Source organism: Vicia villosa, unplaced genomic scaffold (assembly GCF_029867415.1).
Source record: "Vicia villosa cultivar HV-30 ecotype Madison, WI unplaced genomic scaffold, Vvil1.0 ctg.001197F_1_1, whole genome shotgun sequence".
NCBI lineage: Eukaryota > Viridiplantae > Streptophyta > Magnoliopsida > Fabales > Fabaceae > Vicia > Vicia villosa.
This window is the reverse complement of record NW_026705530.1, coordinates 327781-354410: the sequence shown is the minus strand read 5'-3', so window position 1 is coordinate 354410 and position 26630 is coordinate 327781. Positions and strand designations below refer to the sequence as shown.

General features: G+C 34.4%; 2 protein-coding genes across 2 annotated transcripts; one reads left to right on the top strand and one right to left on the bottom strand.

Annotated features, from left to right (window-relative positions):
* Positions 1 to 9243: 9243 nt before the first annotated feature.
* On the bottom strand, positions 9244 to 10395 carry LOC131633978 (uncharacterized). Its single transcript, XM_058904651.1, has 4 exons — positions 10212 to 10395; positions 9984 to 10106; positions 9680 to 9876; positions 9244 to 9585 (listed from the first exon to the last, which is right to left on the bottom strand). Exons 1-4 carry the CDS (start codon positions 10393 to 10395, stop codon positions 9244 to 9246), a joined length of 846 nt encoding a protein of 281 aa, XP_058760634.1.
* An 8260-nt stretch (positions 10396 to 18655) lies between these two features.
* LOC131633977 (uncharacterized) lies at positions 18656 to 20530 on the top strand. The gene is made up of 3 exons (XM_058904650.1): positions 18656 to 19004; positions 20313 to 20385; positions 20488 to 20530. Exons 1-3 carry the CDS (start codon positions 18656 to 18658, stop codon positions 20528 to 20530), a joined length of 465 nt encoding a protein of 154 aa, XP_058760633.1.
* Positions 20531 to 26630: the final 6100 nt, after the last annotated feature.

The window sequence follows — 26630 nt, the reverse complement described above, 5'->3', positions numbered from 1 at the left end:
TTGTGATGCGTCTAAGATAGGTTTAGGCGGTGTTTTGATGCAAAATGGTAAAGTTGTAGCTTATGTTTCACGGTAACTAAAAGTTCATGAAAGGAAGTATCATACTCATGATGTTGAGTTAGCCGCAATAGTTTTTTACTGAAGCTTTGGAGACATTACTTATATGGGTTGAGATTCGAAGTTTCCAGTGATCCCAAATGTTTCAAAGATTTCTTTGACTAAAAGGAGATTAATATGAGGAAAAGAAGGTGGCTAGAGTTTCTAAAGGATTATGATTTTAGCTTGAGTTACCATCCGGGAAACGCTAATTTAGTGGTTGATGCTTTGAGTCAAAATATTATTCACACGCGGCTTTAATGAGTAAAGAGTTGGACTTGATCAAAAAATTTATAGACTTGAGCATAGTGTGTGAACTAACATCAAATAGTGCAATGCTGGGTATGCTAAAAATTAATAATGAATTCCTCGATAAAATTCGAGAAAATCATAAACTTGACTCGAAGTTGGTGGATTTGATGTCCGCAATGCAATCACATGCGGAGAGTGACTTTAAGGTAAACGATTTTGGTGTGTTGAGGTTTCAACACAAAATTTGTGTATTGGATAATCCTGAACTTAAGAAGACAATCTTAGAAGAAAGTCGTCAAAGTTGTCTAAGTATTCATCCGGGAGCTACAAAAATGTCTCAAGATCTTAAGAAATTGTTCTGGTGGTAGGGTTATGAAAAATGAAATAGCTCAATTTTTTATGCTTGTTTGACTTGCCAAAAGTCAAAGGTAGAACATCAGAAACCTTCATGGTTGATGTAACTATTAGAAATTCCAGAGTTGAAGTGGGATAGCATTTCAATGGATTTTGTGACTGGTTTACCAAATATGGTAAGAGGTTTTGACACCATTTGGGAGATCATTGAAAGAATGACAAACTCAGCAAACTTCATACCGATTAATATCAGTTTTCCTTTAACAAAACTAGCAGAGATTTATATTAGAGTGATAGTGAAGCTACACGGAGTTCCGTTGAGCATAGTGTCGACATAGACCTGAGATTTACTTCTGGATTTTGGCACTGCTCTAAAATTGAGTTTTGCGTACCACCCACAGACGGATGGTCAATTAGAGAGGACTATTCAGTCGCTAGAAGATTTGTTGAGGGCTTATGTACTTGAGCAGGGAGTATCTTGGGATAGTCACATGTTGTTAATTGAGTTCACATAGAATAATAGTTATCACTCTAGCATTGGGATAATATATTTCAAAGCATTGTATGGTAGAAGGTGTAGGACACCTCTATGTTGGTATGAGTCAAGTGACAACACAGTTCTCGGTGCATAAATTGTGTGACAAACTACTGAGAAAATCAAGACAATTAGGGAAAAGATGAAAACGTCTCAGAGTATACAAAAGGTCTATCAAGATAAGAGAAGGACGAATTTAGATTTTGATGAGGGTGACCATGCGTTTTTAAGGGTCAATCCTATGACCAGTGTCGGTCATGCTTTGAAGTCAAAGAAACTGAATCCTAAGTTCATTGGACAATATCAAATATTGCAGAGGGTAGGAGCTATTGCATACAGGGCGGACTTTACACCAGAGCTTTCGAACTTGCATGATGTATTTCATGTGTCAAAACTTCATAAATACATTTCGGACCCATCTCATGTTATTCCAAGGGATGAGGTACAGGTTTGAGACAACCTTACAATGGAGGCAATGCCGATAAGAATTGAAGATTGTAAGACTAAATCGTTAACGGGCAAGGATAATAATTTAGTGCGAGTAGCTTGGGGAGGAGTTGTTGGAGAAAGTGTGGCGTAGGAACTGGAGAATAAGATGTGAGACTCGTATCCAGAGCTATTCTCGTCAGGTACATTTTCGATGACGAAAGTATTCTAAATGGGGGAGAGTTGTAACATCCCATTTAAATATTTATTCATTTGTGTATAAGTCTAATAATTGGAATTGGTTGTGATGAGGCTAAGGGCACCAGTGCAAGGGTAGGGTGTGGGTTTAAAGGGGTTATTTAATTATTGAGGTAGAATTAAAATAATAAAATAATAGTAATGAGATTCTATTAATAGATAATATAAGTTATTATTATTATTATTATTCATATTATTAGTAATTATACATATTAGTATTATCGGGATAAATAAATAATAATTAAAATAATAAGGAATGAGGGAATAAAGGGAGAGAAGTTAGAAATTCATTCTACGGGAAAAGAGAAAGAGGAGAGCTAGGGCATGTAAGGGAGAATTAATCAATTTCACCATTGTCAAGAGAATTAAATCTTGGAATTGAGGTGAGGGGGGGGGGGGGAATGGGTTCTTTTAATGGTGATTGAACATAAGAGGGTAGTGAGGGTTCCTTCCCCTCTTAAGATTTTAGTAATATGCTTGAATTCTGAAAATTGTATGTTTGTTTGTGTGAGAAATAGATGAAATTCATAGTTGTTGTGTGTGGGTATGATGAATTGTGTTGTTGTATAGCAATTTCTTGTTGTTCCTCTTAATGTGTTTAAAATTGATGTTGTGTATGTACAGAGAATGATGAAATTAATGTGCGAGAGTATATATGATTGTTGTATGTTGATAGGGCACATACCCGTAATTGAATTCGTGTTTTAATTTGATAAAGTTGGAACTTTTGGGGTATGTTAGGACTGATTCCATATTTAGAAAATATGCATAAAACTATCTCTGGTAAGTGGTAACCAGTTACCATTTTTGAGCTAACCAGTTACCTCATTGAAAAATATCATTTTGGGGCTACTGGAAGTCATGTAACCGGTTACCGGTTTTGAGGTAACATGTAATTATTGAAGGGGTGAAAAATACTTAGAAAGGGGGAGATTGAATAAGGGTTGTTTCTAAAAAAGGTAGATAAAAATAATCACACAGTTATTTTTATCCTGGTTTGTTGTTAACCAAACTACTCTAGTCCACCCCTGACAGAGTGATTTACCTCAACTGAGGATTTAATCCACTAATAAATCTTGATTACAATGGTTTTCCACATAGACAACTTCTAAGTCTTCTGGTGTATACAGATCACAACTTGATCACTCTAGGAAATTCCTTTTACAAAGATGTAAACAAATATTACAAGAGTTTAATTTGCTTCTTAATAAGCTATAATCACCAAGTGATTTTTCTCTCAAGTTTAAGTTCTAAACACTCACTAAGATATTACAAAGATGTGAGGTTGAAGATGAAGTTTCTTGCTGTTTTTGTGTGACAACGTTTTGGCAGCGTTTTGGTACTTAGAGCGAGAGTGTTGTTTTCTGCTTCAGCATCAGAACTTCTTTATATAGGCAATGAGAAAATGTGACCGTTGAGTAGCATTTAATGCTTTGCGTGAATAGTACACTGTTGCATTTAATGATTCAATCTTTTGTCAACTACCTCGAGCCATGCTTCAACTGCTTTTGCTGATTTTGCCTTTTGTAGCTTCTAATGTTCCTTTTGTCAATCAGACAGATTTGAAGTTGTAGCCTTTTCATCTTGTACTTGCTTCTGGACTCAGATTATTAGAATAACGTTTGAATATCAGAGTCTTCATCTTTGATGCAGATGCAACTTCTGTCATCGGACTTTGGAAGTGCTTTGGAGTGTGATACCATCAGATCTTCAGAGCCTTGCTTCTGACTGCTATCTTCTCATGCTTTCCATATCATGTTCTAATTTTCTCAAGACAATCTTTTGATGTCTTCTAGACCATGTTCTGATGAAGCCATCCAGATCTTCTGGGTCAAAACTTCTGAATGCTGATTTTGTGCATACTCTTTTAGACTTTTCCTGAAATGGAAAACGTAAAGAATTAGAGTACCACATTGTCTTACACAAAATTCATATATAATGTTATCATCAAAACTAAGAATATTGATCAGAACATATCATGTTCTAATAACTATAACACCCTTCTAAGGCCACATATATCCCGCATATAATTTACACAAAAAAATCAAATAAAACAACCAACAAAGGTGTCACATCTTCATATAAGCATCATATAATAAACATCCTGCTCTGTAACACGGGTTTTCAAAATCATGTATGACAAATACCTCATTAATAACAACAATAACACTTCAACTACTCGCAGCATAATTCATAATCTAAAAAATCACTTCATTTAGTTTATCAACATCAAAACCTTTTTGGTTAATATCAAAATACATCATCAAATATATTCAGCATAGTAAAACTCATAAAATAGGTTTATCAGAAGAATTGAACATTAACTCAAGCGTTTCCTACCGGATGTTACGATACCAGAGCAAGAACTCTAACAATAACGAGAATAAATGAATAGCTCCAAGCTAACCTCAAACTTCTACAAGCTATTCTTGATTAACTACAAGTTACCCACGTATATAGGCAACATTTTCAAGCAGAAAGGGTGAGTAATCACAAATTATTGTAAAAGATACAAGGAATAAATATAGTATCCACACAACAATCATCAAAGATTCCATATATCATCACACTTCACTTATATACTCATATTTTTACATCATTGATTCATCCACAACATCATCTTGTCATTAAATCAACAATCTTCACCAAAACATCATTAATTCACACATCATTAAAACATTCCTTAATCAATCATTATGCAATGTCACAAAGAATGCAATGCACCATCAGTGACTCATGCATGTGGTACCAAAATTTCACTAATGACCAAGTCATCTTCCTCCAAAGATACCCACCATATAATCGATTCCATCTTGGAATTGGAGTACATCATAATAACGCATTCAATCCACACAATCGGATTAAGGCTATCACTGGACAAACGTCCTAACATCACTGGAAAAATGTCCTAGCATCACATGACAAACGTCCTAACATATGCCATGAATGTATGATGCACAACACCAATAATAATTCAACCACGGCTAGTCGATTGTGTAACAACCCATTTTTACCTGGTAATTATAATAAAAATCATAGTATAAAAATTCCAACCAACACATGGAATATCACATTCACAGCTTAATAACAATAACATAAGCGCATTTAATACAGATACGTAACACTTTTAAACGGATAAACTCATATTTAACCTGTTTAGTCTCTTTAAAATAAATCAACTCTAATTAACCACGCAATGGATTACACAACTTTAAACTCCAAATTAAACATAGCAACTTGCTTCAATATAAAAAACTTCAAAAATAACAAGTCTTAACGGGAAACAACTAAAAATTCAACAACGGGAAACAAATCAACGATAAGGAAAACATGTGTTCGTCCCCCCGAGTGCTACGTATCAGAGCGAAAACATTGACTCGAACTAATGAGGTAACCGCTATCCTTCTTGATTACTTATATGTTACCAACATAGGGGTAACATTTAAACCGAAGGGGTGAGATATCGAACTATATAAACAAGTGTATGATAAACAATATATTAGAATTCTAGTATACAAAATAACCACTTCATACGAACAATTATTAAAATTTTCACAACTTATCAACATAACAACTTGAATATGCGACTTAAAATGTGACTCAAGACTATGCACATGCATGTGGTACCATTGGAGCAGAACTTTCAACTTAAAAACCGTCAGTTAATAGAGGCGTTAACAAGGCATAAGCCTTCAGCTTAATTTTCAAATCCAGGCCAACTTACCGACCATCAGCTCCAACTTAATATGTGATGTATGCAACATAATTATGAATGTCACAACAACAATAATAATTCAACAGCAACATACCACTTATCAACATTGACCAAAAAGGCCAACAACTTTACCTTGCCAATAATTAGAGGCAATTAAACTAAATTCATCACCTGCAAATTTACACATTCTCAACAAGGATTACACATACACATTCAACCGAAATAACCTACACGCGTTCCGTAAATATTCGGACAGTTTTTGACTCAAACTGGTTAATTCGTTTATCGGCTAAAATTACTACTATCTTATGCAGTACTATTTTAATCAATTTCCTATTATTAGAGTTAACCCTCTACTATTATCATTGACTCTGCTACACGACCTGTTATCTGATATTATTCCCACTGTCATCAATATGCTTTGCTACTAAGCCAATATTTTTCTGCCAAAATTCCAAACTATGCTACCGGATAAGTCATATACCTACTTCTGCTATTTTATTTTGGTTGAGCATATTATCAATTTATTTTCCCGCTGTTGACATACAATTGTTAACATAAAGCTTCTGCAAATCATACTAAAATATGTCCATAAGATGTATCCTACTAGTATAATGACCGTCAGATTAAAACAAAATCAAGGAAAACAACTTAAATTAAGAAAAGAACAAACTGAGTGGTCCCCACCACTCTTGTCTTATCTAGGGCGCCTACCCCACACTTATGGGGCCCCGCCCCTTATTTTTCCTCTTAGGGGCGCCCACCTCATTTCATGGTGGCCTCCGTCCCTTACTTCTTAGGGCGCCCACCCCACTTCAAGGTGGCCCCCGCCCCTTATCTTCTTCTTCCACCATTTTTTTCTTCTTTTCCTACTAATTTAGTTCCAGGATTCAATATTCATAATTTTATCGATCCATTAACACAATACTCAGTAATTCAGAAACATCGATTTATAGTAAATCCACACGAACAATTTTTTTCAACAACATTTCATTGATAGAACATGATCAGTTTCATCATCGATTTTCAGAAAAACATCACAACACACAACATTAACACAGATAACATCAACACAGTAGAATTTCAACACCCAAAAACCCCACATATTATTCATCATAATCCTGGTTATAGAGTTGAACCCCACACTTACCTTGTATTGGAGGCCTCTCTATAATTCTCCGATTGAATCCGAGCTTCACCGTAGATTCCAACCTTTTCCTCTTCACCTCAACCTCCACGTTCGTCTTCCAAAACCATTGTTTCTGCTAGCACTTTGAAACCATTACTGATACTTCTAATTCCCCTTTTTCTTATAATTCCACTTAATCAATATAATATTCCTATTATTTCTTTATTCTCATTGGGCCTAATATTCACCCCCCAATAATGCTACTCCTAACCATCGAAACAATCCCAACTAAATAATTACTTCATTATTTCACCACCGATAATTAAATAATTAATCCAATGAAGTTACTTAAATCCAAATAATTCACATCCACTTCACAATTCATCCAATGATTCAGAAATAATTAATTAAGTAATTAATTGAATTATTCGGGGCGTTACAGATTCCATCATAATAAATGTAATCATCGTAAATAAATCCTTCACATAACAAATATGCACATTAAAACAGGCTTAACATCAACTTCATTTAACACATCACATATTCACCAACACATAACCATTATCATATAATTATCATCATATAATCATAATCATATAATCATCTGCATATAATCATCACCAAACACTTCATCATATAATCATCTGCATATAATCATCACCAAACACTTCATCATAAATGCATCATCATCATCATAACGTCATTAATTCATCAAGAAAGTATACATCATATTACATTAAGGTATAATCATATAAGTTCATCAAAGGAAGCATACATCATGTTACATCCAAGCATAACCACATCAGACCATCATAGCACCATCACTGTAAAATTCGTTATATGATTCATTTTATTTTACCAAATTATAGTTCACCGTGTTAGCTTTCTAACACTTTGAACGGTGCATCAAACAGACTTACGGATCAAAAGTTATGATCAAAATGATTTTGCAATACAAAAACCTGTGAGCTGTTAAAGGCACCCATAAGGTAAATAAGGCACGTAATTGTAAAAATCCAAAATTTAATTTTTTGCAAGTTTCTGGTACAAAAGTCTAGGGGGCGATTACGGGCACTCGTAATAGGCATTACAGCAGTAATGAAGCCCTGAAAATCTTTTTTTGTTGCAATTCTGTGTGATTTTTCTTGTGTTTTAGCCTTTCAACAAACCCCAAACCCCTAGTTTTGACATCCAACAACCTCAAATATATCATATCATATGATACTTGAAACAAGGGAAATAAAGACATCACAAATCATCATTCTTACCACAAATCACCATATTATCATCATCAAACAAAACCATAAATACAAACCTACCAATACCTAAACCCATAGCAATCATAATGATAAGGATAGCCCCCTTACCTCAAATCTCCTAGCAATTTGATCTCTTTCAAGATCTACAGGATGAGTTCTTCTTTTCTTCTCTTTGTGCCCTATCCGCTTCTCCTTTTTCTCCCAAAACTTCAAGATCGTACAAAATGAATCTCTCTCTCTCTCCTCCTCTTACTTTAGGACCCTTTCTATGATCTTCCTATTATGTCCTCACTTAATTCTCCTAATTATTTATTTCGTCATTATATTATTAATATTAATCTAAATAATATAATTTAATTATTTAAATTAAGGTCATTCTAATTCGTCCTAATTCAACTACCACCTCACATACATCATACTTCACACAAATCATACAAATTCACCAATAACTCACAAATATTCAAATAAACAATAAATTTCTAATTTATGGGATGTTACAACTCTCTCACACTTAAGGAATTTTTGCCCTGAAAAATTACCTGACAGAAACATGAATCGATAAGACTCTCTCATTTGATCCTCACGTTCCCAAGGAAAACTCTCACCAGCTGGTCCTCCCCACAACATCTTCACCAAAGCAATTTGTTTATCCTGTAGCTGCTTCACATCCCAAACTTCTATCCGCACAGGTGACGCTTCAATTATCAAGTTATCCCTTACCTGTACATCATCCATTTGGATCACATGCGTAGGATCCGAAATATACCTCCTCAACTGAGATACATGAAACAAATCATGAAGATTCGCAAGTGATGGCGGTAAGGTAATTCAGCGTATAGTTTCACCTTTCCTCTCGGAAATCTGATATGAAACCATAAAACGTGGTGTAATCTTCATCGACTTCAAAGTTCTATCGACACCAGTTATCGCAGTAACTCTAAAAAACACATGATCTCTACTTGGAACTCAAGTGCTTTCCTCTTCTTGTCATCACAAATCTTCTGACGACTCTAAGAAGTTTTCATCGTCTCTTGAATCATCTTTATCTTTTCAGTCATCCCATGCACATCTCAGGTCTTAGTACAATACTCTCGCTTGACTCATACCAACACCATGGAGTCATACATCTTCTACCATACAACGCTTCATACGGTGTCATACTAATACTCGCATGAAAATTGTTATTGTGTGTAAATTCAATCAATGGAAAATGGTTATCCTAAGCTCCCCCTTGGTCTAACACAGTATCCCTCAACAAATCTTTCAAAGATTGGATAGTTCTCTCCATCTGACCATTTGTTTGCGGATGATAAGAAGAACTCAAATCCGACATAAACCTCGGATTTCTATCTGACACAATATTCAATGACATTCCACGTAGTTTCACCACCTCATTGATATACAACTCAGCCAACATCTGCATAGGATATTTAATCTTCATCGGTAAGAAATGATCCAAAATACTTAATCTACCCACTATCACCAAAATAGAATCATTCCCCTTAGAAGTCTTTGGCAAACCCGACACAAAAATCCATGGAAATACTATCCTACTTCCATTCTGAAATATACGGCAGTTGCATTAGACCCAAATATTTCTGATGTTCAATTTTCAACTTCAGACAAGTCAAACAAGCATAAACAAAATCAATAACTTCATTTTTCGTACCAAGCCACCAAAAAAGCTTCTTCAAGTCTTGATACATCTTTATAGAACCTGGATGAATACTTAAACCACTTTTATGTCCTTCCTCGAGACTACTCTTCTTAAGTTCTGAGATATCTGGAACACACACTCTATCTCTGAATCTCATCACACCATTCTTATCAACTCGAAACTCACCTCCATTACCTTTGTTAATCAAGATAAGTCGGTCAACCAAACTCAAATATAATTTATGACCTTATCTGATTTTATTGGGGATGCTATTAGTCAGTTTCAACATTTCCAACTTATACTATCAGGAGTTGCTTCACATACTAAACTCATATCTCTAAATTTTTCAATCAATTCCAACTTATGCACCATGAGCATCGACATATTCAAAGACTTTGTGCTCAATGCATCAACCATTATATTCGCTTTACCAAGATATTAACTTAAATCAAAATCATAATCTTTCAATATCTCAAGCCACCTTCTCTACCTTGTGTTTAAATCTTTCAGATCAAACAAGTACTTCAGACTCTTGTAATCACTAAGCACTTCAAATTTAGAGCCAAAAAGATAATGTCTCCAAATCTTCAACGCAAACACTACGTATGAAAATTCTAAGTCATGCGTAGGATAATTCCTTTCATGAACTTTCAGTTGTCTATAAGCATAAGCAATTACCTGTCCATTTTGCATTAGTACACCACCAATACCCATCTTAGACGCATCACAATACACCACAAAAGACTCACTCGAATTAGGCAAAATCAATACTGGAGTGGTCGTCAACTTCTTCTTCAATTCTACAAAGCTTTCTTCACATGCAACATCCCACACATAAGCTTAACCCTTTCGAGTCAACTGAGTTAACGGTAACGTCAAATTAGAAAATCCTTCAAGGAACCTTCGATAATAACCTTCATATTCTCCTATTGCAACACTGCATCAACTTTAGAAAGATCCACAACAATTCCATCACTAGAACTCACATGGCCAATGAAACTCACTTCCTCTAACCAGAACTCACACTTCGACAATTTTGAATACAACTTCTTCTCTTTCAGCACTAGCAACACAATTCACAAATGCTCAGTATGTTCTTCTTCTGATTTAGAAAATAACAAAATGTTGTCAATGAAAACCACAACAAACTTATCTAGATACAAATGGAAGTTTCGATTCATATACTCCATAAAAACACCAAGCGAATTAGATACCCCAAACGAAATCACAGTGTATTAGTAATGACCATACTTTGTTCAGAAAGCCTTCTTCGGAATATCATTTGGTTTAACACGAAACTGATGATAACCCGACCTTTAATCAATATTAATAAAAACACGAGCAGCCACCAACTGATCTATCAAATCATCAATACTTGGGAGTGGATACTCATTCTTAACAATCACCTTGTTCAATTGCCAGGAGTTTACACACAATCTCATACATCCATCTTTCTTTTTATCTAACAACACAAGAGCACCCCACGGAGAAACATTCATCGAACAAACTTCTTCTCCAGTAATTCTTCCAATTGTTTATTTAACTCAACCAATTCTGGCGCTTACATCCTATAAGGAGCCATTGGCATTAGACTCGTATCTGGTACTAACTCTATGGAAAACTCTACCTCACGCTCTAGAGGTACATCACTGATGTCATCTAGAAATACATCTTGAAAATTCACACACAAAATGAAACTCACTAACTACTCCTTTACTCTTAGTATCCAATAAAGCAACACCATCACTCCATCCTTCACAGACTCATCTACTTGCTTAGCCAATAAAAATACCATTCTTCCACTGTCACCAACTCAGATCCACACTCTAGAGGAAAGCCGCAGATATGTTCAGAAAAAACATCAGGGAATACACATCATTGGCATATCACTATCCGTCACATTGCTCTCTATTGTTCGAGAAGCAAGTATCAACAGAACATGGTCGTTTTCCCTCAAAGACATCCTAACCTGACCGATAGACAAGAATCACAAATTCATACTCTCCTAGAGTTCAAAAATAATATCGTCTCAACAACACTAGCAAACTTGTAAACAGCGGCACATCAAACCAACAATTCACAACAAAAACATCTTCAGAGAAGCAAATGCTTCTCCCCTACTTATTTTAAACCAACTCCTGAAGAAAAACATGTAGAAAAATAAACAAGCACCGAAAGTGTTTCACACACATGTTATGTACTGGGGAACAAACCACATTAGACAACCTAGCCGGACAAACCGACTTGCTTTGATTCCACTAATTTAACACCCTTCTAAACCCACATATTTATCGCATTTAATTTACGAAAATAAATTAAATAAAACCATCAAAAGTGTGTCACATCTTCATATAATCATCATATAACAAACATCCTGCTCCGTAACACGGGTTTTCAATATCATTTATGACAAATACCTCATTAATAACAACAATAACACTTCAACTACTCGTAGCGGAATTTATAGTCTCTAAAATCACTTCATTTAGTTCATCAACATAAAAACCTTTTAGGTCAATATCAAAAGATATTGTCAAATATATTCAACATAGTAAAACTTATAAAAAGAGGTTTATCACAATAATTGAACATTAACTCAAGTGTTCCCTACCCGATATTATGATATCATAGCAAGAACTCTAACAATAACAAAAATAACTGAATAACTCTAAGCTATCCTCAATCTCCTACGAGCTATTTTTGATTACCTGCAAGTTACCCAAGTATAGAGGCAACATTTTCAAGTAGAAAGAGTGAGTAATCACAGATAATTATAAAAAATATAAGGAATAAATATAGTAGTTACACAACAATCATCTAAGATTCCACATGTAATCACACTTCACATATATATACTCACATTTTCACATCATTAATTCATCCACAACATCATCTTGTCATCCAATAAAAAAATTTCACCAAGAATTCATTAATTCACACATCATCAAAACATTACTTAATCAATCATTATGCATTGTCACAAAGAATGCAATGAAACATCACTGACTCATGCATGTGGTACCAAAACTTCACTGATGACCAAGTCATCTTCCTCCAATGATCCCCACCATAGGATCGATTCCGTCTTGGAATAGGAGCACAGCATAATAACGAATTCAATCCATACAAAGGGACTAAGGCCAACACTGGACAAATGTCCAAACATCACTGAACATGCGTCCTAACATCATTAGATAAACGTCCTAATATATGCCATAAACGTATGATACACAAAACCAATAATAATTCGACCACGGCTAGTCGATTGCATCATAATTCATGTAATCATCATAAATACATCCTTCACATATCATGTGTGCACATTAAACCATGCTTAACATCAACTTCATTTAACACATAACATATTCACCATCATATAATCATCATCATATAATTATCATCTTATAATCATCACCATATAATCATCAGCAAACACTTCATAATAAATGCAACATCATCATAACGACATTTATTCATCATAGAAAGCTAACATCATATTACATCAAGGCATAATCATATCAGTTCATCAAAGGAAGCATACATTATGTTACATCTATGCATAATCACATCAGTTCATCATAGCACCATTACAATAAAAATACATTATATGATTCATTTTATTTTACTAAAATTTAGTTCATCGCGTTAGCTTTCTAAAGCTTCGAACGGTGCATCAAATGGGCTTACGGATCAAAAGTTATGATCAAAAGGATTTCGCATTACAAAGACCCACAAGCTGTTACGGGCACTCATAATGGGAATTACAGCACGTAATGCTGAAAATCCAGAATTTCATTTTTTTTAAGGTTTCTGGTACAAAAGCCAAGGGGGAGATTACAGGCATACGTAATGGGTATTACGACCATAATGGAGCCCAGATAATCATATTTTTTTCTGATTTTGTGCGATTTTTTATTTTTCAGCCTTTCAACAAATCCTAAACCCCTAGTTTTGACCTCCAACAACCCCAAAACATATCATATCATATGGTACTTGAATCAAGGGAAATAAATACATCACAAATCATCATTCTCACCATAAATCACCATATTATCATAAAAAAAAACCCAAATACAAACCTACCAATACGTAACCTCATATCAATCATGATAAGGATAACATCCCTTACCTCGAATCTCCTAGAAATTTGATATCTTTCAGGCTCTACGAGATGAATTCTTCTTTTCTTTTCTCTATGCTCTAACCGCTTTTCCCTTTTTTCCCAAAACTTCACTCGTACGAAATGAATATTTCTCTCTCTCTCTCTCTCTCTCTCTCTCTCTCTATCTCTCTATTCTCCTTTTACTTAGTTTATAAAAACAAGATTTGGTTGTGTAGTATATCTCTGAGTTTTGATGATAACAATGGTGTAATTGTGAAAGAACTATTGTATGCTCTAATGTTTGTTTTTGTACAAGATCATGACTATTGAAGATATCAGATCAAACAAACATTATCAAGATGAACGATGAAGATCGTATGCGAGTTATGTGTAACACAAGTCACAAGCATATTGAAGAAGCGAGTATACTGTTGTATATAATCATAATTGGGAAGATCCAAGGATGTTTGATATTGCTGTTGCAATGTTTCTATGGATTCTGTTCTAAGAGTGTTTCTGAGTCTGAAGAAAGCGAAGACTCTAAAGATGTAGGATTCTAAAGACTGAAGCGCTAAAGACTCATGGTTCTGAAAAATAAAAGGTTCCGAAGACCAAGTGTTGAAGACTCTGAAGACGTAGTTCTAAAGACTCTGAAGACTTGAAGTTTTGAAGAATAAGGTTTCAAAGATAAGTGCCGAAAGTTCAAAAGACAAGATTCTAAGCGAACAAGTTCTGAAAAACTGAAGACTTAACTATCTGGAGATTAACATATCTCAACTATACTCCTGCTTCAAAAATTTATAAAGAATATGTTAGGTATACTTTTCTTTATGTTCTCGTTTTTTACGGGGTTTGTTTTTCTCCCCCCTTCAGTTCCTTGTGTTTGTAACAGTTTTTTATTTTAATATGCCAGCTCTTATTTAAAAAAAAAGGGTTACGTTAGTAAAACAATTATTTTCTCTTTTAATATTATATATGTTTTTAAATTATATATATATATATATATATATATATATATATATATATATATATATATATATATATATATATATATATATATATATATATATATATATATATATAAGGGTCAGATGCAGCACACATTGTGGGATGAAAGGAATAAGAGCTATGCTATATGTACATTCTTTTCTTACACCTTGTAGCTTACACCGTATACATATACCTTTCATTTAGTGCTGCACACATTCTAAAGTGAGAAAAAAATAATTAAAAAGTGATGAGTATATAATTTTGGTATAAATTATGGTGTAAGTGTAGAAATAAGTGTAAGCATAACATTTCTCAAGGAATAAATAATAAACAGTTCATTGGTTTTAATATTGAATTTGGTAAACTTTGACCAAACCCAGCCTTCAATCTCTCTCACATACTAAAACTTGTTAAAGTAAATACAAAACTTTCATCAACTGAGATTATGTCAACCATAATGAGTAAGTAATCTCCCAAAACATTATCGCCCGTACATCACAAAACTCCTAATTCTCAATTTACAATATACTATGGTGATTGATTTTTTTGACTAATAGGAAACATATTAGTGAAAGCATGTGGACACAAAGCTTCACATTGTTCACGAGTTGGAGGACAGAAACACACGAATCCAACACATGAGTCACAACAAAATTCAAATTTACCAGCTTCTTCTTTATTACACGTACAGAAATGGTTCACACATGGACCAGTGTGGAAGCAACCTTGAGTACAAGCAATGTGCACAACGTTTCTTGCTTCAGATTCTACACAAAAATAATATTACAATTTTAGAGAAGAATAGTTTAATAGTAAATTATTTAACAAATAAAACCAACAAAAAGTTTACATTTAAATTTCTAACCCGATGCAATGACGAATAAAATTAACAAAAACACCAGCTTCAGTTTAAAACTCATTGTAGTGTACATTCTTGTTCATCTACACTCTTCGTCTGATATTTATATATAGTGAATGAGCATGTTACTTTATTAATTTATAAATTTAATTTACATTAATTTAAATATAAATTTGACTAGTGTATTTTAGTCAGCAATATCATCCATTATACATGTTAAAATATTCTATCCGTTGGATATCCTTATTAAAATTCCTTTATGCTTTCTGTTTACAACAAATTTATTTTTATTCGTAAAGTACTTATTTTTTATTTTGAATGAATATTGTACTTGATTAATTCATAAATTAAATTTATATTTAAAATGCATTACTTATATGGTCAAGAAATACCATCCGCTATACATGTTTAAATTTTTTATCCGTTGGATATTTCTGTGCTTTTCCCAACAAATTTATTTTCATTCTTAAAATATTTTTACCATTGTTAGTTGCATGTAATAATTTTTTCTCCAATATATAAGGTTCTCATTTTCTTAGAAATATATGTAAAGTTCATCTACTTTAATTGATATATTTTATATTGGATATCCCTTTTAAGATTCTTTATGCTGTTTTCCATTTACTTCCTTTATTTACTCTCTTTGTCTTACCCATCACACTATTTCACATAAATTTAAAAAATGTATAAAGGAAACAGAGAATATTATTTTTATTATAGTATATTTATCAAGTATTGAAAATGATAACATTTTTATTAATTGAAGAATAATATTGGAAAAAGTATATTGAAAATTGAAATAGATCATTTATTTTGGGACATCATTTTATTTCAAATGGTATTCTTGATAAAATTAGAGCGGATCAGAAAACTGATGTTGAGTTAGTTGATAGGTTAACGTTGATTAACCAAGGCAAAGGAGGTGATTTCAGAATTAACGAGAATGGTGTTATGAGGTTTGGTAATCACTAATCGGGTTTGTGTTCCTGATGTTGCTGAGCTTAGGAAGAGTATTCTTGAAGAAGGACATCGTAGTGGGTTGAGTATTCATCTTGGTGCTACCAAGATGTATCATGATTTGAGAAAGTTGTTTTGATGGCCTGGAATGAAGAAGGAAATTGTTGAATTCGTTTATTCTTGTTTGAGTTTCCAGAAGTCGAAGGTTGAGCATCAAAAGTCGTATGGAGTTATGCAACCGTTGTTTATTCTGGAATGGAACTGGGATAACATATCTATGGACTTCGTTTCAGGGTTGCCGAGGACAGTTAATAACTATGAAGCTATTTGGGTTATCGTGGATAGATTGACGAAGTCTGCTCATTTTATACCAATGAGAATGGATTATCCTATGGAAAAGTTAGCTCAGTTGTATATCGAGAAGATAGTGAGTCTACATGGTATACCTTCGAGTATCGTGTCTAATAGAGATCCAAGGTTTACATCCAAATTCTGGGAAGGTTTGCAGAAAGCTTTGGGTACTAAGTTGAGATTGAGTTCTGCTTATCATCCGCAGACTGATGGTCAAACAGAGAGGACAATGTTAGAACAAGATTTGTTCTGATCAATATTCTTAGTTTTGATGATAACAAGGATATGAATTTTGTATGAGATAATGTGGTACTCTAATACTATGCAATTTCCATTTCAGGAATTATACAAAGAGTATGCACAAAATCAGCGCAAGAGGCAACTGACTCAGAAGGTTCAGCATGCAACATCAGAACATGGTCTGGCAAGACATCAGAAGATGGTCAAGAAGAATCAGAACATGGGTCTATGGAAGCATCAGAAGAACTTGAGATCAGAAGCGGAAGCACTGAAGTTCTAATGGTATCACGCTCAGAAGCACTTCAAGGTCAGAAGACAAGAAGATGCTCTGCACCAAGCTGTTTGACTCTGATGACATTCAAACGTTGTTTACACAAACATCAGATCAGAAGCAAGTACTAGACTGGCAGGATACGCTGACTGACAAAAGGAACGTTAGAAGCTATTAAAGGCAACGTCAGTAGACACAGCGGAAACAAGGCTCGAGGTAGTTGACAAAAGAGTGAAACATTAAATGCAATGATGTACGGAATACGCAAAGCATTAAATGCTCCCAACGGTCATCTTCTCAAGTGCCTATATATATGAAGTTCTGATGAGAAGCTCAATACAACACTTGCGCATTAAACTGAAACGCTGTCAAATTCAAAAGCTCTCAAACTTCATCATCAAGCTCACTACATTGCTGTTGTAATATCTTAGTGAGATTTAAGCTTAAACTTAAGAGAAAATCACAGTTGTGATAATAGCTTTATAAGAAGTATTGTAATCTTAAAAGAATTTGTTTACATTAATTTGTAAGTTCTAGAGTGGTCAGGTTGTTGATCAGTATACTCTAGCAAGTCTTAGAAGTTGTCTAAGCAGTTTGTTCCTAGAGTGATCAGGTTGTGATCAGGATACTCTAGAAGACTTAGCAGTTGGCTAAGTGGAAAACCATTGTAATCAAGTGTGATTAGTGGATTAAATCCTCAAGTGAGGTAAATCACTCCAAGGGGGTGGACTGGAGTAGTTTAGTTAACAACGAACCAGGATAAAAATCATTGTGCAAATAGTTTTTATCTTACAAGTTTTAAAGCTACACTTATTCAAACCCCCTTTCTAAGTGTTTTTCTATCCTTCAGACAATTCAATCGTTGGAAGATTTGTTGCGTGCTTGTGTGCTGGAGAAAGGTGGTTCTTGGGATAGTTATCTACCTTTGATTGAGTTTACTTACAATAATAGTTTTCATTCGAGCATTGGTATGGAATCGTTTGAGGCTTTGTATGGTAGAAGATGTAGGACACCATTATGTTGGTATGAATCTGGTGAGAGTGTTGTGATTGGACCAGAAATTGTCCAAGAAACTACAGAAAAGATCAAGATGATTCAGGAGAAGATGAAAGCTTCTCAGAGTCGTCAGAAGAGCTATCATGATAAGAGGAGGAGAACACTGGAATTCCAAGAGGGAGATTATGTATTTCTAAGAGTGACTCCTATGACTGGTGTTGGTCGGGCGCTAAAGTCAACGAAGTTGACGCTGCATTTCATTGGTCCGTTTCAGATTACGGAAAGGGTGGGAGAAGTATCTTATCGTAGTGCGTTGCCTCCTACACTGGCAAATTTGCACGATGTATTTCATGTGTCTCAGTTGAGGAAATACATTGTGGATCCTTCTCATTTAATCCAAGTGGATGATATACAGGTGAAGGATAATCTGACGGTCGAAGCATTGCCTATGACGATTGAAGACCGGAAGTTGAAACAACTGCATGGTAAAGAGATAGCATTGGTCAGAGTAGCTTGGGGAGAACCAACAGGTGGTAATGTCACTTGGGAGCTGGAGAGTCAGATGAAGGACTCTTATCCTGAACTATTTACTTGAGGTATGTTTTAGAGGACGAAAACTCTTTTAGTGGGGGAGAGTCGTAACACCCCATAACTTCATTATTTAATTTAATTGGAATTTAAATTAATTAATTGGAATTAATTTATTATTTGGTGAGTTAAGGGGAGAAAATTGTGAAAGAAAGTAATTGGGATTAGTGTAGTAGTTAGTAGAAGGGAGGTGTTAAGTTGAGTAGGCCTTATTAACTAATGGCTATATTTTTCATAAAATAGGAAAAGAAGAAAAATTGAAAAATAGAAAGCAAAAGAGCCAGAGAAGGAGAAGAGCAAGTACATGAAATAGCAGAAGAGGAAGGATCTCAAGAATTTTGCTAAGGTAAGGGGTGACTAATCCATTTACAATCAATTATCGGTTTAATAGTTATAAGATTGAGTATGTAGGTTGTTCGAATCGATTGATAGTATGTTAGGTTTTGGGTTTTTGAAAAATGTAGAACAATTGTTGGATTGTGATGAAATTGGATGAATTGGAATGATGCTTGATGTTAATGGACCCCAAAATATGTTAGGAAGATGTTTGAATGTTTGAATTGGGACTATATTGGTGATTTAACGATGTTGGAACGATTTGGATTGGAATTGGAATGGAGAAGTGCTATCAAGATTAGTTTTTGGTTCTGTGCACGCTGTAATCGGGTAGCAGCCTTGGTGTAACCTGTAACCGCGTGGAAAAATGAATAATCTGGGCAATTTTGAGTACTGTAACCAGTTACCCACCATGTTGTAACCAATTACAGGCGCGTTTTGAAAATAGCGAATACATTAACATAAAGGCGTAACCGGGTAACGCTCATGCTGTAACCGGTTACACCTGATGCATTTTGAAAAATTATTTTGAAAATTCATATCTTTCAAACTGTATATCCGTTTTAAGTTCCGTTTTGAGTGTTGTGTCACTAATTAAATATTTTATATAATTAACTGGTGTTTTAGGCTGTACCTCGATTTTATTTTTAAAACCCGATTTTATTTTATGGTGGTGAGTTGTATGTTACATGTTTAAGTGTTCAGTGTAACAAAAAGGTGGAATTGTAGAAATGTAATTGCTTTGTGGATGTTGTATTTGGATGTTGATTATGCATAATGTAATTTCTGAATGGTGTTGAAATATAAATGCATTATTTTGGTGTTCCTTCGGAGAGTTAAAATATGATAATGATTATTCATATTAATTGGTGTTGACGATTAGCATGCTTAAGGTGGTGCATGCATTCATAATCATTTTTGGTTGTATCCTGGTGGTATAGGATCATCGGTAGCTAATTCCTATTGTGTGGAATTAGTGAGTGGAAGTAGCTGTATCCTGTTGGTGGTGGATCGGTGAGATGGGTTAATCCCATGATCGGTACCACATGCATAAGAGTCATTGCATTTGCATATATGTTGATATAACATGATTGGAGGTTGTCCAATGTTATATAGGTTTGTTGTGATTTATGATTTGAGTTGTGTGAATAACTGTTAATGAATGATTTTTGAAATCTAATTGTACTACAGTTGGATGAATGATCTATTTATGACGTTTTATCATTACGAGCTTATAATATGGTCTAAATGTGATTTGTATCACCCTTACTGTTGACCATTTTGAGATTAAGGAGTAGCGGCATGTGCTTGGTGAGGATAGCTCGTAGAGTTATTTCGTTTAGTTCGGTTATATCTGTGTCATGCTCTGGTCTTGTAACACTGGGGAACGTTTACTTAGAGTTGTTTGACGAACAATTATCTATTTTGTTGAAATAATGTTTTGGTTTGTGTTGAGTCGGTGATTTCTTAGTGTTGAATCCCGATGCTTTATATTATTCAGATTATGAATTAATTCCGCTGTGTTAACTTGTTTGCTGAATAATATAGTTTGATGTTCCTCATAAGGCATGACATGAAAAATTTAACGCTATGTTAAGCAATCACCAAGTAACTTATATAGAAGTCACCCTACAACGAGGCCGGTCTATAACAATTTGAGTGCTAATTCATGCAAGAGAAACAATATGTAGATCGTTCTCCGAAAGTAATACCGCACAAAAAGAAAAGAGGTAACAGTCTAATCTTCATCAAGAACTCAAAGAATTCTAATGATATCAAATATTTTCATCGACCAAAATAAAAGAGGTGAAGAAAAGAAAGAATCACATTCAAGGTTCCTTCCATCTTCAAGTTTAATCACTTAATATTATGGATTAAAGCACTAAACATATCACAAACTCAAAGCACCAAAAATGAATTGAATAATTTACTTTATGATAGGCTTGAATTAATGATTGTTTATCCAACTTCATCAACACCCTAAGTCCATTGAATTTGAAGAGGAATTAGACCTCTAAATTTGCAAATTCAAAGAAATCCTCAAAAGAATTGAGTAGAGGAAGAGAAATAACCAAAATAACCATAAAAGGGGGGAAAATAGCATTATGTCAACGTGAAATTGATTTACACAGGACGTAACTCGATCAGCACTGTTCAGTTCTCAAAATTTTACACAAAAAACAACTGTGCAGATCGATTTGCACTAGATACAAATCGATTTGCACAAGATGCAAATCGATTTGCACTGTGCAGTTTTTCCAAAAACAACAAATAAAGGGATAAAACTTGTTTAAACATTAAACAAAGCACATTGTGCACGTAAATACCATCACATCACAAACAATTAGCACCAACGTAACATCAAAGTTGTTGCACACTCAATCTACAATGGATCATATCTTGAAGGATGGAAATGAATGTAGAAATTTACCAAATTATGTTCAAACTTCAAATTAAACTTCAAGAACAACCACCAAATGCCTTGATCTATTAGCAATTGATGAAGAAAAAGAGAATGGATATGGGATTAGTGGTGGTTTAGAGTTAGGCTTGGTAAATGAAATTAGACCTAGTAAATGAATTTGGAGCCAAAATTATGATCAAGTGGTGCACATGTCATCAAATGAGGGTGTATGATAAAATTTGATCATGGTGAAATAGGGAATTAATTATGAGATAAAGAATATTCCCCCCACACATGAAAATGGTGACAAAACCCACAATAGCTAAAAATTTCCTTCATTGTTTCAAATTTTGCACTGTGCATTCGGTTTGCACTGATCAAAAGGAAAATATGGCGCAAAAAGTAGTTGTTCAAATTGACTGCTCCCTTATGCAAATCGATTTGCATTGGTGAAAATGTTGAAAAATGCCTTGTTTAATGGATGATTTGACTTGATACCTACAAAACACAAACATACAAAAAAAAACAAAGCAATATTTTTGGTATTTTTGGTTAGTATAACATATACAAGCTAAATAATATGGGTGCTTGGTGATCCCTCTCAGAGATGAAATAAGTACGACACCAAAAATGGAGCCTCAAGATTGTGATCTTGATTGATGATTGAAATGCAAATTATTGGGTAATCTTAGTGTCAAAAATTGGGGTATGACAAATGCCCCTATTTAATTTTCTTCTATCCAGAGACACGAGGATTGAAGTCTTTGTTTCAACGTGATTGAAGAGACTTAAATATAAAACACACAATTTTTGAATCTAAGATATTACGAATTGCTAATGAATGCATTAAACGAACAAAGGGAAACATAATACTATTGGGGAGATAAGAAAGGACTCCACCGGGGAAAATAAAACTTCACTGAAGAAGGAACATCCACTAGGCAAAACAAGACTTTGTTGGGAACGAGACTCCACTGTTGAAAACACTTTACACCAGAAAGGTGAAGAGAAAATACCACAGAGGCATAAAGCAATGTCTTTACTCCTTCCACTTAAGCGTCAGCTTTAGGAATAAAGACCCATATTCTTGTGTTTCCCCAATGGGTTTGTTCCTCATGGGAAGGTTTTGTTTTAGCTTATTCACCTATCTATAGATAGGATGAACCCCCATTTTGAGCTTGTTCCTCAATGGGAAGTGTCTTGTTTGGTGTTTCATTCCAACTCTATCTTGGTTTGAACTTTGTCTCCAGCATATATGATTATTTGGATCAGCAAATCCTGGATTCTCAGAATGCAGTTATTTTGCACGATTGAAGACCTGATATTTTCAAACATGAATCTGTTTATGGTTCCCCAGAAAGTTGGATTTATATCCCCTGCAGATGTTATTCCAGTTATTACCCGACAACAAGTAATGGTCTCTTTATTTGAGCAGCTTGTGTGTCTCCAATTTCCTTCTTGAGAGAAGATGACAGTCTCTACTGAGCAAGAAAAATGTTTCCAACAGAGAAGTTTGGGAATGATAGAAGTTTCACAATAGATGGTGGGCCTTCTCAAGATGATGAAGACAGTCTGTTGAAGAACCTAATTTTGCATGTGATTAGTCTCTCGGTGTAAGAAGACAATTCACTATAGAAGTTTTATAATAGATGATGAAGACAGTCTGTTGAAGAACCTAAATTTTATGAGTGGTTAGTCTCTCCAGCATCGAGACAGTTCATGTTGAAGTTATTATGAATGGTTAGTCTTTCCAGTGTCGAGACAGTTCATGTTGAAGTTATTATGAATGGTTAGTCTCTCCAGCGTCGAGACAGTTCCTGTTAAAGTTGGTTCTTTCCTTTGTGAATAGTGAGTCTCCCCAGCGTATGAGACAGTTCATTAAGAAAGCCCATTGATTTCCTTCCCCAGCATGAGAATGCGGCCTATGGAGAAGATTAAACCTTGTTTTGTAAAAATCCTAAGTTTACCAAAGTCTGTGACATTGTTTTCCTCCCTAACAGTCAGGGACTGTTCATTACATATCCCCGGTAGATTTGTTCCATTCCCCCAGTTTAAAGGAAGGGTGATGTTTGTTTATTCCATATAAAAATAAAAAAATATGTTGCTTTCATATCATGCATGTGGGCTCTCAGGGTCCAAAATTGTGCTTTTGTTTAATTTTAAGTCCCTCCTACTGTGCTGAGACGAAGGTTCCATCTTCCCTTCATCAGGTATCAGGAACTTAAATAGAGGCAGCTGTTGTACCCCAATTTTTGACCACTGAGATCCCACCATATCTTAAATATTAGATTCATCATTATCATCATGCATTTATCATTTGCTAACAAAAATACAAAAAAATGTTGTTTGTTGCTTGTGCCCCACGACAGGAGACTGATCAAGAAGAGGCTGAGCAAATTAGGGTTTTGAGGCCCACAAGGAATTCAACATTTTTTATATGATTCAAAGGATTCTCTAATAAATATAAAGGTCCAAGGATGGGTCAATACAAGATCCATCACCTTTAAGTTCACTAGAGGCTCCAATTAGGGTTTTTGACCTAATTCCACTAGAGAGTTGACTTTTAATCAGGACATGGCTCCAGACCCAAACTATGATTCAAGGGCATCCAAATAAACATTATAGTCCATTCATATCATTCATTAAAGAGGAGATCTTGAATCATTTGGAAATCACAAAACTGCAGTTCATATGGAAAAAGTCAACTATGCAAGTCAACCTTTGACTTTTGAGAAAAATGGTCAACTATGAACTTTTAAGGATCCAAATCATCATAATATGGATATTGAATACATTTTATCAAAGAAAATGCAAAGATTTCCTCAAGAATAAAAAAGTAAACAAAAGTCAAAATTAGGGTTTTAAGTGAATTTTGACCTGATTTTGGGAACTCCAAATTTTGCCTACAAACTCAAAAATCTACAAACATGAAAGTTGTAGATCTTGAAAAAACAAAAAACTTATCACAATTCAACTTTTGTCTAAAAGTGATTATTTTGAGAGATTTTGGATTAAGAAGGTTTACGTCTACAAAACTTAGAAAAATTCTAAGTGTTTTCACCTAGTTTTTTCTTAACTTTAAGCCTTTTTTTTCTCCATGATCCAAAAAGAGTTTGAGGAAACTTTTAACAAGTGAATTGAAGTATGTAGCAAGGGCTTTCCAAAAAGACCACTAGCATGAAAATGCATGGCTTTGTCAATGAGATATGATTTTGTGAAGAAGGCATCGTGAACACTTGAAAATGGTGAAGAACATGAAGAACCAAGTTGAGATTTGTTTTGAATCTGAAAGAATCTTCAAAGGACAGCCCCTTTAACTTGTTTAAGAGGCCAAACTCAGAATATTTGACTTGCTTTTGAGCTATGATCCATGTTTTTTAAGCATTGTCCAAAGTTTCATTCCATTTCAACGATAAAGCCATGACTTCCATTCTTGTAAAGCTACTTTAATCACAAAGTCCACTCTCCTTGAGCCACTACAATGTATCTTCTGCACCAAAAGTATTACAAACACCACAAGCAAGCTCCTAACATTCAGAACAAAGTCACACAAGCATGCTTGAAGATATACTTTGCCATTGGAACTCCAATTTTCACAAAACTTCACAAAGAAGCGAGATGGTACATCCTTCACATGTGCACTCAAACTTCTGATATTTTTCCCTCCATAAACCATAATTTATGCCTATAAATAGAGGGAATTGCTCATTGCATCTCTTACATCAGAATTCTCCAAGTCACTACCTCACTTGAAATTCTCATTTTCCTATCTTTGCATTTTATAGGTCATTTTGAGTTCAATAAATTATAGGTGTCTGTCATACCCCAAAATTTGCCTTCCATATTCCATTTACAATGATTCAAAGTTCAAGATTCAAACCCCAAAGCTTTGCTCAAACAATCCCAAGATCCACAGTCAACCGATCCAATCCTAAAGACCAACCACAATCAAAGCATGATCCAAACCTATGATCATTGGTCAAATATCAAGTATAGAGGTGCATAACCATCATTTGATCAAAGAATGATCATGATTTCATTAATAGAAAATCAGAGATGAACAAATACAAAAAGGTTCAAATTAGGGTTTCTTAGGAGAAAGTCAACCCAACTTTGACTGGGCATAACTTTCACATGGAACATCAAAAATGCCCCGCTCAAAGCCTATTTTGAAGGAAATTGGATTCCCTACAACTTTGTCTCTCACAAGCCAGGGCTAGAAATGATTCATTTGAGAGATACAATGCAAAAGATTACAGGTCATTTTCAGGCATCCTCCAAAAGCAGTTTTTTCCCAAAGAGGATATGATCAAGATAAAAGCTCCAAATGAAAAATATATTCCAAAGTGGCTTATAGTGGACCTCTTGAGGTTTCCAAAAAGTCTTAGAACTCCCTCATAGCTTAAAAATTGAGTGAGATATGATTGATCAAAGTTAGGTGATTTTTGGAGGCAAAGTGTGAAATAGGAAGGTTCAAATTGGAAAATTTTACAAGTGCGCCTATGTTTTGTAATCCAAACTTGATCCATAAGATATTTAGGCTGCCCAAGACACATGTCACGAAATTAAATATTTTTATTTGATTTTTTAAGGATTTCATTTCATTTTTTAATGATTTAATTATGATAAAGATCAAATATTTGGTAAGGGAGATATTTTGATTGATTCCAATCAGTATTAATGGCAAAATATAGTCCAATTTCGTGATTAAATGAGTGAAAAAAGATAGGCACAAGATTGGGGCAAGAATAGAAGGTTTGGATAAAAGAAATAAAATCAAATTATCAAATATGGCAAGATTGGATGCAAAGGCTTTAGGATCTCTTTGTTGACCTAATTTTGTTCCTCTATAAGT

Bases quoted from the DNA above. Each gene is read 5' to 3' on its own strand.
- LOC131633977 (XM_058904650.1), top strand. From the start codon at position 18,656: ATGACTGGTGTTGGTCGGGCGCTAAAGTCAACGAAGTTGACGCTGCAT. The intron at 19,005-20,312 runs GTCAGATGAAGG...CTGGTGGTATAG, and splicing joins TGTCACTTGGGAGCTGGAGA to GATCATCGGTAGCTAATTCC. The intron at 20,386-20,487 runs GTGAGATGGGTT...AATGTTATATAG, and splicing joins ATCCTGTTGGTGGTGGATCG to GTTTGTTGTGATTTATGATT.
- LOC131633978 (XM_058904651.1), bottom strand. From the start codon at position 10,395: ATGGGTATTGGTGGTGTACTAATGCAAAATGGACAGGTAATTGCTTAT. The intron at 9,877-9,983 runs GTATAAGTTGGA...TGATTAACAAAG, and splicing joins ATGTGAAGCAACTCCTGATA to GTAATGGAGGTGAGTTTCGA. The intron at 9,586-9,679 runs GTTATTGATTTT...CGTATATTTCAG, and splicing joins GGCTTGGTACGAAAAATGAA to AATGGAAGTAGGATAGTATT.